The 19,200-nt window shown below is 44.3% G+C and overlaps 1 protein-coding gene across 1 annotated transcript in view; it reads left to right on the top strand.

Moving 5' to 3' along the window:
* The window catches only part of LOC133967722 (inactive dipeptidyl peptidase 10-like), a 77,526-nt gene that overhangs the window by 10,280 nt on the left and 48,046 nt on the right, over positions 1 to 19,200 (top strand). The window contains exons 2-3 of the mRNA XM_062403350.1: positions 13,291 to 13,405; positions 14,621 to 14,716. Of these exons, the coding sequence (XP_062259334.1) occupies positions 13,291 to 13,405; positions 14,621 to 14,716 (211 nt within the window). The remainder of the gene's footprint in view (positions 1 to 13,290; positions 13,406 to 14,620; positions 14,717 to 19,200) is intronic.

Genomic DNA, 19,200 nt, shown 5'->3' with positions numbered 1-19,200 from the left:
GGCTCAGGGGCCGGGGAGTGACTGGGAGTGATGGCTGACAGACAAACTGAGCACAGGTTCATTTCAGGCAGGCAGGTAACGGAGAACAGATCCAAACGATAAGCAGGATTGGACCCGAGCGCCTGCTGGAGCGTAGCTGAGGGCCGGGGGGGGGGGAGTGGAGTTCAGGCCCAGTCCTGAATCACTGAGGAGTTAGGAGAGAAGCCCGGTTGGTTCAGTGGTGTCGGAGACAAAGTGGACACACACACATGCAGGCAAAGATCCATGATTCCAAGGGTTTACTGTGCTAATGATGTTTGAAGTTTTACAAACACTATATGTTAAATAAAAAACCTGAAATCTCGCCGATTACCAATTTACGTGTGTTAGTTAAATCCCTGTTTCCTAAGCCACCAGCTCAGTTTCCCCCAGAGATAATTTCCAGTTTGCTCCATGCACGTGGTTCTCATGAATATTGACAGGGAGGCTCCTGCCAGGCCTCTGCTCACGACCAGTTCATCAGCCGAGCTCCGATGAAGTGAGTGTTTCTGGCAAACAAGGTTTTCTGCACTTTCAGGACTTATAGTATAAGCACTGAGGGCAGGCCGGGATCGATTCCACTCCCCAGGGTAGATAATCAACGGCTCATCTGAAGGGCAGTGATATTGAGAGCACTCTGCAGATAGACTGATAGGCCACATCTGTCCCCCCCCCCCCCCCCCCCCCCCCCAGGGGCGTCGTGCAAGCCGGGATCCTTGGGAGATAAGAGCAGAGGGCTTGGGGATCGTTTCCCACAAAAAACATAATGATGCAGTTTTCAGTCTCACATCAATTTGTGGCTCGGTAATCTCCCACTTTACTTTGTGAGGGTAATTTCTCATATATTCTATATGTGAATTTACTTTAAAGGGTTTTCACGTCAATCATTTCAGCTGCTCTGGAGATTGAAAATTACCCTCACTTATTTACTTACCTCGACTCGGCCGCCTCTTTTCTAAACCTTGTCTGCTTCACCCAGAAATCCACATGTAAAGATTCTATTTATGAAGCATGTTCATCCAGAGGAGACAGTTAAGCTGTTTTCAGACTTGACCTGTGGATAGAACCGGAGATTTGGCCACAGAGGTTACTCAGAGTTTGTCTTTGACACGTGCACAACACAGAAGGAGGTTCTCTGTTCACAACAGCATCAAATCGTCCACCTCATTCAGACGAGGGGTGGAGCAGCCGACAGAGGCTGGAAGTGACGTATTAACCTTTGATACACAATCTATCAAACCCCTTCTCATGCACAACATAGAATTAAAATATAGACTGTTTCTTTGCTATATCTTGGAAATCAAGTATTCATTAAATATCTTGTTTTTCATTACCCTAAATCATTATTTTCCTTTTCCTTTCTTACTTTGTGAACAAACATACTTTTTGTCCTGCAGATATTAAATATAATCTTTTGTGTTGTGTTTATTATAATAATAAAATACCTCATCTTAAATATTTTAGTTCACGTCACATTTTGCAACTTTTTGGATTGTGCCAGCAAAGCATCAAGGGAAATTCTACAGTAGTGCACTGGCTTGAGTAAAGTCTGCGTTGCATATGAAACAGAATTACATTTACACATCTGTTTCAATTCATTTAAACTCATCTAAAGTCTCCAATGTTTATCTTTAATCCCTTTTTAATTAGACCTGCTGCAGCTGCCAATTAATGTCAATATAATGTTCAGCAGAGACGACGTTTACTCAACTCTGTTTCCACAGAGTTGGAAAAAAGTCAATAAGAAAGTCACAAATTCAAACTTTACAATTCATTTTTTCCCTTTTCTTACTTTTCAAATGAAGTATTCTGCATAAAGCCCAGTGATCTGCTGTGAACTCACTGAACCATTTCAAAGCTTCAGTTTGTCCGACACCGACGTTCAGAGAATTTTACTCTAAAGTTCTGGAAAGTGTTTAAAAATCTGCCCCAGCTTCATCTTTAAATGGACAAAATAAACAAGTAAAATTTGATTGTAAAGTTCCGGACCATACGCTTCTATTGTGTCGTGCATTGTGAGGGGAGATATTTAATCGCCCGGCAGAACAGCAGTGAAAGTGATTCATTTACTCCACAGTCTAAACAAACAGGAGAACGTGGCTCTGAGCAAAGAAGCAGGAACCAGCACTGAATCCATTAAAGCTAAAATATCCAATGTGAGTGTAAGTAATCAAGCTGGACCACTTCACTCAGGTGGTTTGTTGTTGCGTTACAATAAAAATAGAAAGAAGTTGGCTGGAATATTCATTATGAAGTCTTTGCAGGGGGACGTCCATGGAGACAGGTGTGTGTGTGTTTGTTTGTGAGGAGCAAAGCACAACATGATTTCTTCCTCCCACAAATTCTGTGATCTTGAATAGCTCCTGCCGTTTGTCTCCAGCTGCTGTCGTCCTGTGCTTCACCTTCAGACTCAGACTGTGGTTGTGTAACAGTTCATTATGAGTCGCACAACACTGTCACCGTGTGTGACATTTAATTTTAATCTGCAAACTCTGTGAATGTGTGAAGGCTCGTCTCACACATGGAAAGTTTGAAAACAGGAAACGTTTATTTAATTCAAGTATAAATGTGAAGCTCTGTGACATTTGGTTAAAACTGAATCTATCTCTAAAACTGCAAATAGCTGCAGTTGTTGCATCAGCAGCTTGTAAATCCAGCACTCGACTGTGTGAGTGTCAAACGAGTGATTCACTGAATCACCGTAGAACTGAAGGAAAGAGTCACAAGAAATACACAAACAAATCCAAACCTTGTGATTAAGAGTTTGGAAGCGTCCAGTGAGCGTGTTCTCTCTTCCTTCACAGAGAGAGACACAGACTCACAACATTTCTTCTTGTCATGTCAACCTCTGTGTGTTCACAGCTGAGCGTCTCACACACACACTTCTGCTACACTTTCTTCGGTGGCTTGTTTTTTCGATGCCCCCCATTTCCTGAACGGAGACGTCACCGTCATCCGGAGATGTGATGGATCACGAGCTGTAGGTTCAGCCGGTGTCTGTCGAGGTCAGAGACGCTCAGCAACACTCAGAACTGTGCACAGGTTGTGTTGCTTCTCAGGATGCTTTCGAGAAAACAATATTTTATATATTTAATAACTTTAAGCACTTGGCAGGTGGACTGTTCTCAGTTTCTTGGAGAACTTGCTCCAGTTCTTCTGTCTCCCGCGGACTCTGTGATGTTGAGATCAGGACTCTGTGGGGACCCGACCATCTGTTGCTCGCCTCCTGGTTCTCCTTGTCTCTGAAGACGGTTGTTTGTGACTCTGACTGTTTGTGGGGGGGACACTGTCTCGCTGCAGAATGAACGGCGGGACCGATCAGACGCCGCCCAGATGGCACCGTGTGATGAATGAGAATCTAAACATCTGAAAGAGACTAGAACTCTTGCTCGGTGCTGAGTTTCCAAAATGCTCTTACACTAAAATGCAGAGTTATCTCATCTACACAAATCACAGGATTGAGCCTGCTGAGCTTTTATTGTTCTGGGTTGTTAAGATGCAGTTGTGTAGTTTGTGTGTAACTCAGCTGCTGCTCGAGCAGACGAGTCAGAGATGTCTGACACATCCTAGAGAGGTTGGAGATAAAGGGAAATCAATTGTACTTTGTGGCACAGGAAGTTAATTTTACTACATTATTAGATATGATTCATTAGTTTGTGGTTTATCTCATCAGGACAAAACGTGGGAATTAGCCCCAAGACATGTAACATTTATGCTTTAACCTTTTGAAGACTTTAAAAAAGGTACGAGTTGTGTGACACGCTGCATTAATCGCAGCCGTTGTGTTTCATTTCTAAGTGCAACACAGACTAGGTTTGTCTTTGTGCGTCAAATCCCCTTTTCTGTATTCTGTTGTCAAGACACCAATCTACATAACTGCAGAGGAGAGCGCGGCGGCGAGACAATCAAATCAGTTGCTCAGGCACACCTCCATACTACCCCCCCCCCCCCCCCCCCCCCCCACCACCCCGCTGAGCCGTCCTTCCCTCTGCACCTCTCCGTCCCCGCTAATTCCCTCTCAACCGGCAATTTTATAGCCCAGTGCCCGCTGGGTACTCCAACACGGCCCTATAGGTATTAAGAACACACAGCGGCGCTTGTCGACCACACACAGAGACACAATTTCCTGTCCTCACGCTGAAAACATCGATCTCCATCCCGATGAGCTTCTGTCGAGCTCAGGTTCTTCTCTCAGCTCTTCTGTAATAAATGAGATTAGTTGTTTGAACTGGGAGGAAAACGGCGAGCTGTAATTTTTTTTCCCGGGAACTCTGTCTAATTGCATTCTGGGACTTTGACAGTGGGGAGCAGACAGAGAAGCTTTGACACCCCCCCCCCCCCCCCCCCCACGCAAATGACAGAGAATCCCATTTAAATATGCAGGGGACTGTTCTAAGTAAAAAAGCTGATTAATGGAATTTGCTTTGTTGCCCCGTGTCCTTCACATAGTGTTGAGCTCATTAATCCACCGGGACGTTCTAATACCAATGATCTCATCTCATTGAATCCTTTGTTTGTCGTTGCCTCTGTTTTCGTGCTTCGCTGACTTCCAGCATCAGGAAACAAAAATAGAATCAAGAATATGAAAATGTCTTTTTAAGCAAAATCCCCCCACTGTACATGATCTTATCTTTCTGGAACATTGCTGACTACATGAATTCAGTCGAGGGCGTTGCTGTTCAGATAAAGAAGTGAAACAGTTGTTGTGTCTCGTTCATTATGCCCCCCCCCCCATGTAAATCCCACAGCTGTCAAATGAGTATATATTAGATTATGTAAATTACCCCCTGATTGAAGTTGACGCGCCTTCACCCGGACTCAATACAGATCCAACATGTACAGTACAAGATAAGTACGTGTTGTTGTGTATCCTCCAATGAGCCGAGTGTGTAAAGTGTGAACTTAATGTAATCATCCACTTTGTTATAATTACGTCTGGTGACGGGTGCTGAGAAGCTCAGTTAACAGCGGTTAAAGCTCCAGTTTATTTTGAATAAGATGAATATGTTTTTTAAGCATACAAACAAATATGCCTGAATGATTTCATCAAGATCCTTGATTTACTCTATATGAAATAAATGCAAAATATTGAAAAACTTAACACACATAATGTGTAAGAAAAGGAAGATATATTCTCTGGTTTAATTACTTTTGGCACAATGCTGCTCAAATGCAGATCATAACTTCCTTGTTGCAGGTGTAGGATAAGTTCTGTGTACGTGTGACTCAACATCAAGTCTCCCATCGTCTTGATGGTGAGTTTGAATTCACACGTTTCACCCGGTGTCTTCCACGGCTTCTCTTTTCACTGACTTGTATTTCGTTGCTCCACCTCGCTCCGGCTTTTCGAGACATTTGCTCGACTGGGGTGAAGGCGGAGTCAGCTTGGGGGGAGTGGGGAGGGCTGAGGGGGGGGGGGGGCACTCGCCAGTGGTTCAGGAGTATTTCCTTTGATATGCAGAGGTACGGCCTCACGTCACTGTTTAACATGCCACAGACAGTTACATGAAAATCCCAGAGGAAGGTGTGCAGAGCTGCAGTTCATCTGATATAACAGTGTGAACTTTGTCACTAAGAATGATGGATAGATAGATGGATAGATAGATAGATAGATAGATAGATAGATAGATAGATAGATAGATAGATAGATAGATAGATAGATAGATAGATAGATAGATAGATAGATAGATAGATAGATAGATAGATAGATAGATAGATAGATAGATAGATAGATGGATACTTTATTAATCCCGTGGGACTGCAAAGAAGCATTGGTTGTTTATCGCTGAGGTTTATTCAATTTGACATGAAGGACAACAGGAAGGATCCGACAGTGTAACCTTCAATCAGAGGTTTAAATGGAATGAAATGAGATTGAAGATGAATCTAATTGTTGAAACTTTTCTTTTGGCTGCTGGTTCCGTTACCTTCAACTAAACTTCTATTTATTTTTAAAGGTTTTCAACTCACTGTACTGTGAAGCTCTATTGAGAGACACTAATGGAATTACCAATGCAAACTGCATGTCACTCCATTTGAAAGCATCAGAGGTTAATCTGCTTTGCTCCAGTTTGAAATGTTTGACGAACTTCCAGGAGTCAATGTCGTTTTCGACTCAACAGATAATATTCAAATATGGTTCGTGAAAGCTTCATTAAAAGTTCGACCAAACTTTTAAATGCAGCATCGGGGAGGATGAGCAAATTGATTGGTGATCATTCAGAATGTGGCCTTTGCAGAAGCTGCTAGAAGGTTCCATTCACAAAGAGAACTGTTGAGACCACTTTGCAAATGGTGGCACTGGCCACAAACTGGGTTCACTGCCTTGTCCCTGATACCTCATATTGTGTTTCTGCTGCTTCTGTGGCTAATCACCACATTTCTATTAATACCCAGCTACCGTGTTGCGCTGCTGTGAGGAAACAGCCTCGTGTGTGAAACCAATAAGAACGGGACCGTGTCTAATTGGGAATCATCTCATCAGGACCGAAGGCCAGTGGCGGTGTCCCTCAGGGCGGGGCTGATAATACCAAATACAATAAGACGACAACATGTAGCTCAGCTCCCAGTTTCCCATTAGCCAGTGGATCAATCTCCGATGTTAAGCCTCCAGACCCCGGCTCATCTCTGGCTGTGGCTGTCAGTGATTCACAAGGCACAGAGAAATGCTATTTCATGGGTAAACAAAAATGAGCCTGTGCAGATGGCAATATTTCCCCCCCCCCCCCCCCCCCCCGCACCCTCTACGACCTGCTGTCATTGTTAAAATGGCTCGGCTTCTGCTGAAATGCTGCGTGTCATTTGTCACACTCTCTCCAAGGTCGGAGTCCAGGAGAGGGTAAGCTCGCAGCTCTATAAATAGCCTGGCTCCTCCGACAGTATCTCGTGCGCACGTATGGGAGCGTGCATGAATGACTGCACATTCAGCCTGTGAGGATGTGAGGAGGACGCTTATTAGCAGGAGTTGATGAAGACGGCAGGGATCTTCATCACGCAACGGCGAGGCACGAGGGCTTTCTAACTCTACTTCCTCTCTCCCACTTTGAAAATCAGACGGAGGCAGTGAAGCACAGGCGTGTGTGCTGGGACACGGAACAAACATGTAGAATCTAACATTCTAACATAGTGTGCCCGTGTTATAGATTATTATTTACATCTCCTATATTTCTCTAGTGCAGCGGAGCCAGCAGCAAACCTCCCCCCCGGCGGCAGCTAAAGGGATGGGGGGGGGGTGGGGGGGGGGGGGGGGGGGGCGACACACTGAACATCTGCGGTTGTTTTTTTGAATCACAGGTTGGTGTCACTTATTGTCTCCAGCTGGGCGGGGGGGGGGGGGCTCTTCCTCAAAAGTAAAACACAAGTAGCATAGGGGGAACACTCCGGTTCCGAGGACTCACAGGAGATACCCCCCCTGCCCCCCCCCGAAGCGCTGATTGTCAGCTGTTAGTCACTTTAATGGTGATAATGAAACAGGGAGCGCTTCATTATCAGGATCCACAGTGACACAGCTCAAACTGCAGACTGACTGTAAAGTGTGTACAGTGTCCCACAGACACTAAACACCATGAATATGATTTTCAGTCTCTGCAGTCGAGCAGGAAGCAGCTTAGTTGCCGCCCTCATTACATTCGTACATGTGGCTGTTCTGAGTTGTGTTGCCATTTGCCAGACAGATGATGTGATTACAGAAAATGAGTTCGGCTGCACAAGTCGTACGACGGCTCTGCAGCAATCAGGAAACTTTCTCCTCTTTACTCCTGTTCTGCTTTTTTTTTTGGGTATTTTCCAGACATGGTTTGTGAGAATGTTATAATTTCCACCCTCATCGGTGTCAGAGCCAGCAGGGTTCACATTTACTGTTGTGTTAGTGAGTCTGGTCTTCAGCATGGCCGCTCTGCTCTGTGGGACATAAACAGAACAAACAGTTCCTCTGGTTTATGGCTGTTAAAAAAATAAAATCCCCCTTCTACATTAAATGTCCTTCACATTCCCAAAATAGGAACCTTCCTAAAAGCTAAAGGCTGTGGCTTGAGTCGGGGTGGAGTGTTTACTGCAGTGCAGCAGTTCTCCACACGTGGAATCAAATGACTGAAGACATATCCCCTGAATTATTTTAGACTCCACTGATTTACCGCACTTCAGAAACTTAGCTCCCAGATGCTAAGTGTTAAATTGTTATGATTTACGTCGACGTTCTGCTCCTTTGAAGTGATAATGATTCAAATGTAATTGTGGGAGCTGCAGGATGGAATGTGAAGTCAGAGTCGGCACTGTAAAGATCTGTAGTCCTCTTACCGCTGCAGCTCATAGAGTCTGACAAGAAGACGAGTTAACATCAGCTGTGGTCTGAGGCAAAAAAACTCTGAAATGTTCCTTTAACTTACTGAAGAGCAAATATTCAAAGAACTTGTTCCTCATCATGAGTACCTTCCAGCAAATCTTATATTTACTAGTTGCTTTGTTGACTTGGACATTTAGGTGCCTCTGAGTTCTTGTGGGTTTGTTTCTGTGGACTCAGAGAGAGACTAGAGATTGAGAACTAGAGTGATCTGTTTGACAGGGGATCAGTTGGACCATGGACTTCCAGAAACTTGTATTTACCAACTGGGAAGTGGATCATAAATAAACCATAAGCAAAGCAGCTCAACTTTGTGAAGAGTGAGGAATAAGAAATAATCTCATTTAGAGTTCTGGTGCTTTCTGGCACAAAAAGCTTTTAGCACAGCGTGGATCTATGGAATGAGGAAGGTGCTTTATCAAGATACACAGTTGCATTGTGGGAAATGTAGTATTGATTCAAGATTCAAGATTTTTTTATTGTCAAATGCACAACAATAACACTAAGCAGTCGCTGGCAATGAAATGCTTGATTCACGGGCACTCTTCTAGCAATGCTCAAGAAATTACAACCAAAAAATAAAATAGAAATAGTATAAAATAGAATATCAACATTTAAACAATAGATATTCTGTCTAGTATAGTCAGAATATCTCGACCTCTGCTGCTTCTTGAGCAGTATTTTTTAAATCCGTCCCTCAAAGTTACCAACTAACCGGAAGTGCAGTGTGAATTATACATGTATGAATAAGATGCTGCTTGTAGAGAAACTAACTTGTGTTTCTCTCTTCTCTTTAAATATAGTCGAGTCCTGAATATTTCATTGTTAGCAGCAGGTCCTGAACGACTTCATGCCTGGGTGAACGACACATCAGTGCTCGCTCGGTTACGCTCCTCCATTCGCCCCTCACAACAAATGTGTGCCATTATTTTCCGCGGCCTACTTCACTGGATAAATAATTGATTGTATTGATTGAGTGTGATGGAATTCGTCCCAGAGAGAGACGCTGGTAGAATTACCCTCAGTGCCGGTTCAATTAAAAGAGGTTTTCTATTATCGCTGTCTGGGCTTTATGAATAAACAAGTCAAATGAGGGTATGTGGAGTTTCTTCCTGTTCCATCAGGACACATCAGATTTATCATAGTTTAGGTATAAACATGTTTATCTGGACATTACAGGGAAGGTGTGCAGCATAACTCAATCATATTCCAACACACAGACATGAAGCCTATTGAAATCGTTAAGTTTTGCTTATAATTCCAAAGAATCATCTGATGTCCATCCCAAATAAACAAACTTTAATTTCTACTTGTGAGTCATAGAACAAATTTGAACTGGTTCTCGATCAGTCAGTCAATCAATCAAAGCTTATTTGTGAAGCTTATATTCATGGACACTATCTCTCCACCCTGGGTTTGCTCAGACTCTTATTTTGTCTATGTGCCTCTAATTGTGGCGTGTGAGTTATTCCTGTTTACTGTCGGGAGGGGGGGGGGGGGCGTTCCCTCATGCATGTGGAATAAGAAGCTGTTGTGGAGCTAGACCTCACCAGTCGAAGCAGAAACCAGTGGAGCAGCAGAGCCGTGTGTACCAGGCTGACTACCATCACATTCAAAGCAGTTTCTCTGTGAAGAGAGAACAGGATGAAACATCAGATTCTATTGATCGGTTTATTTTACTCCAGCCGGCTCCAGCAGCTGTACGGTTCAGTATCAGCCCACAGTGAAACTGGAAAGCTCATAAAAGTGCTGCTCAGGATCAATAGCATGGATCCACACATCCAGACAGAGGAGATGTGTGTGATCTGAGCAGCTGCCACATGTGGAGATAACGTTTCACTTCACCACAGGAGAAAAGAAAGACGTGTGTCTGTGACTTTACTGTTCTAAACTGGAGGTGTAGTTAATACAGACACATTCACAGATGTCAATCACATGTCAGATGTGGATTTCTCTTTCCAGTAGCTGAGTCTGGACACACTGCATGTTTAACATGTTACAAGGCAGAGGCCGGTCACCATGCTTATAGAACAGCTAGAGACTAGTGGGTGATGGAGCTACAATACCTTACACAAATATTGTGCTTACCATCTAATCACACACACACACACACACACACACACACACACAGACATGGGCGGCTCGTTCAGTAACAAGAAGGTCAGTGGTTTGATTCCAGTCTTCCCAAAGTCCATGGGCAAGATGCTGAGCCTCATATTGCCCTTGATGTCTGTGCATGAGTGTGTTTGTAAATGGATCAGAATCAGAATCGGGTTTTAGTGTATTAAGCCAGGCACAGCTGGTGGTTTGTGGGTCTGCTCGGGTGCAGGTTGTTGGCCAACACATATTATTGTGGGTTTAAACGAAGGCTTAGCTTCCCTTAACATTTTATTAGCTCTGTCTGTTTAGTACATTTCCACCCTGACACTCTGACACTGTGATACTGCTGCTCAACGGGATTTGAACCAAATGTCATGATAGAAAAATGACCCACTTCTGCCCAGTTATTGAAATATGATGAGAGTCATAATTCATGGCTTTGGAGAATATGATCATTTGTGGTCTTACACTGAAGTAAGAACATTAAGGAATTGATTCCTTAATCCAGAGAAGCTGTGCAGCCTTTTCTGATACTTTAAGAATATTAAAGTCATTGTTTACTCAGGTGGGTTCATTTCACTTTTCCAGTTGGTCGGGGGCCACTTATGTCACATTGTTGCTCTGATATATGCAATTATTCAGTCACTGTGGATATGAGAACCTAAGCACATTATCCTCGACCACAGGGTACACGCGTGTTAACAGCTGGTGATATCCATGCACCTCACAGACACACACGTATATGCACAGGAGAGAATTTAACCTGAACAATATCTGTCAGACGTCTGATTGGTATAAGAGCAGAAAACCACAGGGAAAAAAAGCCAGTTTGACTTGTATGTGCATGTGTTCATACTGGTTAGAAAAGACATCTGTCAGATTTATACAAATTATTTAAAGGGTCACATAATACTTTAATATCAAAGTAGCACAACCAAATACACAATCATGCTGCAAAAAATATAAAGAATCAAGTACAGAAATGTGCTGCAGGTGAAAAAGGAGATGAACCTGGACTCTGGATCACGTTTTCTAGATTTGCTCGTGTTTTGTCTAATTGCGTGTGTTTTCCTAAGTATCTGTGTGATGAGCTTCCAGGTCCCAGTCGAACACAACACCTCTGATGAGCCTCTAACGATTATTAAGAAAAGCTCATTTCTTCAGGTGGGCCGCTCGTTCATCAGGCCTTTTTCTCTGCGTCTGCAATAATGAAGAGACTAAGATGGGTCAAAATTCTCTGTGGGGTTCTATCATTGCTCATAATTACGACAATAAATCGAAGATGATGACTCAAAATTGGCCAAATAGGAAATTGGGGGCAGAAAATGAGACGAGGAGAAAGTGCAGAGGAGGACGAGAAAGGAATCTCAGGCACGGAGGCACGAGAACAATTTAAAGTTGCTGTCAGTTCTCAAGGACACAGCAGCCTTTGGTGCTATAAATGAAATGAGCACCGGTCCAAGTCCTGATAATAGATCAGTCTTATGAGTCCGGCGGGGCCCGTGAATAATGTAACAACTGCACTCGTGTAGAATGTGTCTGCAGTCATGATGACGATGAACTTCTTCGATGTGTTTAAGAACTGAAAGGGTCACGCTCACTGAAAATAAGATTAAAAACAATTATTAGCAGCCAGAATTCTGATTCTCCAGTCTGTCTGCTACTTTCAGCAGAGCTGCACTAGAACATCTTGAAGAGAGAGACTGGAAGAAAGCTTGGTGGTTAAAGTGAAACCAGAGCTCTAATTGGCCGTCATCTTGTTTTCCCTGCCCCGCTGCTAATCAGGGTAGAGCTGGAGCCTGGTGACCAGCAATCACTGTAGTTCACCTGCAGGGTTTTATGGGTAATTGAGGCCAGGCTGATCTGTGGAGTGGAGAAAGTTATAGGTGGGAGGCTTAATTCCCCTTATCGGAGGCAGCAGATGCGGTGGAGGAGCCGGTTTAAGACCCTCTAATGCCAGGACTCAGACGGAGAGTTGCAGGGAAAAGCTTCACAAACTCTCCAGGACGGCTATTTCACCGCAGATAGCATCAAGCGCTGTGTACTCAACGCTCACTCAGATTGCTAACACCTTCTCCCCCGGTGGTTGGACTGCTGGAGCCCTGGGTTTTCTGTTCCACCCACAAATAGCTCTGCTCCAGGGGCACGGCTCATGCAAAACCCCCCCCCTACCAACTGGGAAAGGATTGGACTGAAGATATAAAACCTGAATGTAAACCATGTTGATAGGCACTGTAAAGACCAGCAGTGTACAGACCTCAATATTTCAGATAGTACTGAAATCTAGATTTGTACAGGACGTTTGGTGTCTGTTGTGTTGATCAAGTTTCTAAGAATCACAGGTTTAAAGCCGAACTGTGAATGTGCGTGTCCAGGGGCAGCTGGCCTGAAGGTCAGAGGAGTGGGCTGCAGATCACAAGGTTGAATCCCTGGATGGATAAAATGTGGAAGACATTTTGATGAAGTGTTCTTCTTCTCATCTGTAAGGATTCTCCGTTGTCCAGGTCATGGTTATCCAAGCAAACTGCAAACGAGGGCGACCGGACTTGGTTTTAAAAAAACTTGAAGATGTTTCTTTGAAGATGTGCTGCTTGTGAAGGATCTTCTCCATTCAGATATTGTTGGTTTGTTCTGTAGAGGTTTGCACTTCCTGGGTTCTAATTCTGACCCATGTGTCGTCCACCTCAGATGGAGATACCTGCAAGACCCCCAGGCTGTACACCTCTCTCTTGTGTCCCCTAATTGAACTAACGCAATGTAAAAGACAGTTTTTACACATATTGTCCTCTCTAACCTTTGTCTCTCTCTCTCTCTCTCTCTCTCTCTCTCTGCAGGACCTGGGTGGGGGAAGTCCTCCACAGAGGAACTGGAAGGGGATTGCCATTGCTCTGCTGGTCATCCTGGTGGTCTGCTCCATGATCACCATGTCTGTCATCCTCCTCACACCAAGTAACACATTGTTAAATCATCTTCTGGCTTCTAGCCTGATGAGTCATCTGTAGATCATCACAACCTTTAGTTATGTTTCATAAGGTGACCTCTGGACTTTACAGTAAACACGATGGTAGATTTCACTGGTGGAGGACGTTTGGTTCCACAAGACACAGAACTTCAACAAAACAAATCAAAAACATATTGAAATTTCAAATATTCTCTCTGTGCCCATAATCAAACCAGAGAGACTCAGTGTAAACTGCTTTCAGACAGGTGAGACCCCTCAGGCCACTGACCCAGGATCTGTTCACTCTCCCACGGAGCTAATCATATTCCCTTGTCTGTATTAATGTATATTGGATTCAGAATTATGAATCGACACGCTGGGTTACTCAGATGTGAAATCATGACCATCCGCTGCCCAGGCAGACACACTGGTCCCCGGTGGGTTCCACGCTTGGTTAGACTCTCATCGCTTCCGTAAACAAACTCTGTGTGGAGTTATCAAGGAAAGCCAACATGGCTGACATTCAGAATGACTTGGCCTGGTGTTCTGCTCACAATCAGCAGCCGCCCGATTCAGAAGGAGCTTACAATTCTCCTGTATAATTAAAAATGAAACATTTCCAGGGGCACCACTGGAACAGCTTGATGGTTTTCGTGCCAAGATATGGTCGTGTTGGTGGACATATGAAATGTCAGTGTGAGAAGAAATACTGTCGCATGTGCATTGTTTTAATTTGCATGGATCTTTGTGTGTGTGTGTGTGTGTGTGTCTTTATGAACATCTGGTTTTAAAGGCCCCTCGATGCATCTGTCTGCCAAGCGTCTGTCCACTTTCCCGTGTTGGCTAAGGAACGTGGAAGCCGATTGGTGACCGCTAACAGTTCAGGGACAGAGATGAGATATCACTGTTTAACTTTAACACAATACAACTTTAAAACACCAACTTTAAACCTTCATTGTCGTGTTTAAAACCCTGGTTTAGTTGGTAAGAGCAGCTAAACCGTACTTAGAGACAAATGCAGGAAGACAAAAATCCCCCTTTACATTAAATAGGACAGGGTTGTCGTCACGTCTCAGAGTTTGTGTCCCTGTCGTGTCTCATATTGGAGGATGTTAATTTTGGATTATTGGACACAGAGTAGATAAAGATGTTTAATAACTCCATATGATAAATATGGAGTTATTACGCAGCCTCATTTATGGCTTGTTTGTGTTTTTTTGCAGCTGACAGCCAATCAGGAAGTGACACCAAACTGACAGTGGAGGATTTGTTCAAACCTGAATTCAAGGTCCACGACCCCGAAGCCAAATGGATCAATGGTGAGTTCTGCTGGGGAAACGTCTGCTTCTATGCACCACAACAGCACCATGTGGTTCTGGGTTTGATGAAATGTGCTTATTTCTTGCTTTTGATTACACATATAGCTGCTTTGAGCCTTTAATACCTGCCTGACCTGAGCTCCAGCTCCGCACACAGCCCACGACCCTCTCTCCAGTGTCTCTCTCTGTAACTGGAGCTGCCGACGGTTTCAAACAAGGCTGACATCTCTCACCCTGGCTTTACCGTGCACTATGCAAATCCAGCCGCTGGAATGTATTTCCTCTCTGCTTATTTACATTGCATTGATTCCTTATTTGCCAGAAGGGGATCACATGTTAAACCTGCAGGGCTCTAGCTGACAATAAACAACAGCGAGCCAAGTGCAAGTGAATCTGATTAGGGGGGGGGGGGGGGGGGGGTTGCTGAGGGGGAGGCAGAAGATAAGGACACCTCCGAGGGAAGGAAGGGACATGACGGTGGCGTTCCCACATCTCTCTCTCTCTCTCTCTCTCTCTCTCTCTCTCTCTCCTTTCCTGCGGATTAGTGTGTTTGTTTTGGCTTTCCTCTTTGGAGCCCATCAACTGCACAGCTCTCCCTCCACGCCCAGGGGGGGGGGGGGGGGGGGGGGGGGGCGAGGCAAGGCCTTTCTGTCCATCAATATTTCATTCCCGGCCGACATTTTTCCACTATCTTGGCGACGCCATCTCATTCCCTGAGCTGACCTCAGGCCTGCAGGGAGCAGCGGTGTTGTGCGATGGGGCGGTCAGGACAGTTAGCTTCATACGGAGGTTCTGTGGATGGATGGAGCAAAACAGAGCCCAGACAAATGGAGGACGATAACAGACTGACGGCCCGAGTGGAGAGATTGATCGCTGGGATTTGAGGCAGAAATTAGATTTTCTGTCTTTTCCCCCCCCCCGCCCGCCTGAGACAGAGGCTTTGGAAGTTTGGGGTTGACAGTGTTTCATCTCCACCGACGCTGGAGCTGATCTGCAGGCTGACATCACGTGGTCCATGAATAATCGAGTGCAAACGAGACGCAGTGGAAAAACAAAATCAAACTCGACATTACATTAGCTTCATAACCACAATGGTGTCTTCCTCTTCATTTTCACCTTTAATGTATCACTTTGTCCAATCTGCATAGTTGTGTGATTAACTATTTAATTTATTATAATGCACATTTTCTTTTCCCCACATCTTTTTTTCATGTTACTGCAACACTACAGTAAAAACGTGATTTATAATGAAAGAAGAAAAATAAATAAAATAATATATGTGGTGTAATTAAATATCTAAATATGAAAAGTCTTTCTGGGGATGTGAACCTTGTGGAAAATAGGCAAACCCACTGAAATAACGTGCAGAGACGTGACGTTGGTTTGATTCCAGTGGCAGAAGTACACTTCACACATTAGACACACAATCCACATCAGATTTAAACACAAACGTTGTGCTCATTGTGTGAAGCAATCTTCTAAATCTACATAAAATAATTTAGTAACCATGGAAATTATCTCAGGAGCCGTGGGCATTTTATCTAAAGCATCAGATTTGTGTTATGTATTCTGAGAATTTGGATAATTATTTTCCGTGGGTTGGTGCAGCTGCACACACACACACACACTGACCTGCTGTTGGATCACAGCACTAACTGATCCGGTGGCTTATTCTGTATAAATATTGGTAACACATCTCATTGGACGTCACTTGGCCTCAAACCACCTCGTCCACCACAACGAGCAGATTACACAACGTGTCTGTTTCCAATTAAATCAATAAAATGAAGTGTGGGTGCCGTCCTCAGACTGCTATTAAACATACTATCACTTTTGACTCTTTGTGTGCAGAGCTTTTTTTAAACTGTCTGTGGTTCAGAGTGGATGTGTAACGTGCTCGGAGGCAGCAAGTGTTGATCTGCACAATGCAACACAATCAGCTTTGCATGGGCCTGGATGATTGTCTGCCACAGTCTGACATCACAGCTCCATGATGAGTCAAACGGATTAAATCTGCTCCTATGAGCACATGTGATTCACCAGGTACGTGTGTGTGTGTGTGTGTGTGTGTGTGTGTGTGTGTATGTGTGTGTGTAAGCTGGATGTGTCTTTGTCATGCTGATGCACACACAGTGGAGGGAGTCACACTCGGCTCGTGCCGCACGTGACTCAGTGACGGTGACTCACACACTCCCGGAGTCTGTCACTGACAATCTGGCAGACTCCGGGAGGCGTTGTTCTGTGAGTTTGTGTTGACCCAGTGTGCACGTAGACACACACACACACACACACAACACGTGGCAGGCACACTTAAGCTCTGGAAGCCTGAAACACTTATACTCGGTCAGTGAAGTGGGTGACATTTTTATTTCTTTAACTTGTGTGCATGTGGAGAACAATTTGTTCAGTGTCAGTAAAATAGAGAAAAGGTTTAAAACTATTTCATTCTTTCAACATGAGTGAAACAATTAAGTTGAAGCTGAAGCTGAGTGAACACAGCTGAGATTGAAGGTAAAGCTCCAGTTTGAAGATTGAGAAAAAAAAAAACATCAGGATCAACATGATGAAATCATGTGTCATTGAGTTATGCTTATAATTTCCCTAAAGAAAATAATTCTTTAGCACTGAGTAGATTCACTATTCACACGTTTGTGTGTTTGTAGCCGAAGTCGTCTCTCAGTCTGGTTTAATCTAAGAAGAGCGATGAATCCTGGTAAACGATGAGTTTGGGAGTGCTGCTTGTTTTTGAATCTTTAAAACTCCTTCAATATGTTTTCCTCCTCCTGAGAAACCTTCTGTGTACGAGCCTGGTTTATCAGTATCACTGCCATTAGCTGCCTCCTCTCCCAGGAGCACACATCATGTCAGCTGTCACACTCGTCCTATCAGAGGTTGTGTGTGGTTAACAGCGAGTATCGCTTCAGAGCTGTGTGTCACACACACATTTTACGATGTGCACATGTGTGAGCTGCTGTGTGCACTGTACACCTCCCAGTGACAAATCACTGCTCGGCTCGATACACGCTCAGCACAGCAGTAATCTCCACGGATCCATTATTGGAAAACGTTTACCTCGTACAAATGACCACTCAGCCCCGCCCAGATACTGGACAGCTGCCCCGCCCCCGAATCCCCCCCACTCACCACAGTCTAATGTGATTTATGTAACTGAAGAGCCTGACTTGCTGCTGTCAGATGAGTAAATACAGTGATAAAGTGATCATGTGAGAATGAACACTAGATAAAGTCTTTTCTTATAGCGACGGCCACTGTTCACAGATGCATGTGTGAGTGTCTGTGCAGTAGAAAGACTCAGGATGCATGTGCGTGCTCTCTGTCACTGAGGCGGTGACGTGTGTGTGATGACAGTGTGGAGGTGGAGGTGCAGTAACAGGAGGTGAAGGAGAGTCACAGCCTCACTCCAGCAGGTGTCCTCCACCATGATGAATGCTCTTCCCCCTCCGGCCTAATTACTGTCATAAGCCGACTAATGCTGATTCAACTAATGGAGGCTCCAGGTTTTCATCCAACACATCATCTGCTTGACTTGATTTATGTACTGTAGCCCCCCCCCCCCTCCCCCACCTCCTCCTCAGTGTCAGGTCTGAGCACTGTTGATCATTTTTAGAATGTTCCTCAAGTAAATACTTAACAAATCTTCCCTTTGCCACACGTGTAAAGAGCTCTGGTCTCATTCATGAAAGCTGAGACGTTCATAGTAATTTATGTAAACAATTAAATATTCTACCTGCAACAGACAATATGACAAATATAAACGTTATTATTATGAATGCATTGAAGCTGTTATGAGGAACTCTGCTTTTCACAGCTTATACACGACAACACAGAGTTAACCACAAAGTGCTCGGGGCAGTTGAGGTGCCGTGGCTTCATACCTCGAGTTAGACCCAACCTCCTTTCATAGTACGGGTTAACCAGGAAGGTACTTCTGAACTAACCTTGTTGTTTTTGCTGTGAAGAAACATTTCTTTGTCTGATAACAGGAAACTCAACTCAGTCCTTCTCCACGGCCCTGTATCTGATATGAGCAGCTAGACAGAGGGATTATCAAAGGTAAATCAAAATGGAACATTATCTATAACTTTAAGTGTCGGACACGTACTGAGGATTTGAGGATGGGAATCATGTCCTTGAACTAAACCGCGCCGGTTTGCTGCAGCACAGGAGATGAGATCCGTTCCCGCAGCAGAGAAGCAGAAGAATATAATGTGGAGATGATCTTTGCCTCCAATGTTCCCGCTGGGTGGGCCACTTACCTTGGCACTGACATATCTCATTACTCTCACTCTGGAGGCAGTGTTTGGTGAATCATTGGTTTTCTTCCTCACCTTTTATTCAAAATCAAGAATTTGGCACGCGCTGTGCCGTGCTCTTGGCTCTGCAGCCGACTAATGGGCTGTGACCCAAGCTGAAGTTGGATGGAGTGTGGACACTACGCGACACTTGAACCCAAGTTTTAAGCT

The sequence above is a fragment of the Platichthys flesus genome, chromosome 13, assembly GCF_949316205.1.
Source record: "Platichthys flesus chromosome 13, fPlaFle2.1, whole genome shotgun sequence".
In the NCBI taxonomy this organism is placed as follows: Eukaryota; Metazoa; Chordata; class Actinopteri; order Pleuronectiformes; family Pleuronectidae; genus Platichthys; species Platichthys flesus.
Note: the sequence above shows the minus strand (reverse complement) of the source record. Positions and strands in the feature narration are given on the sequence as shown.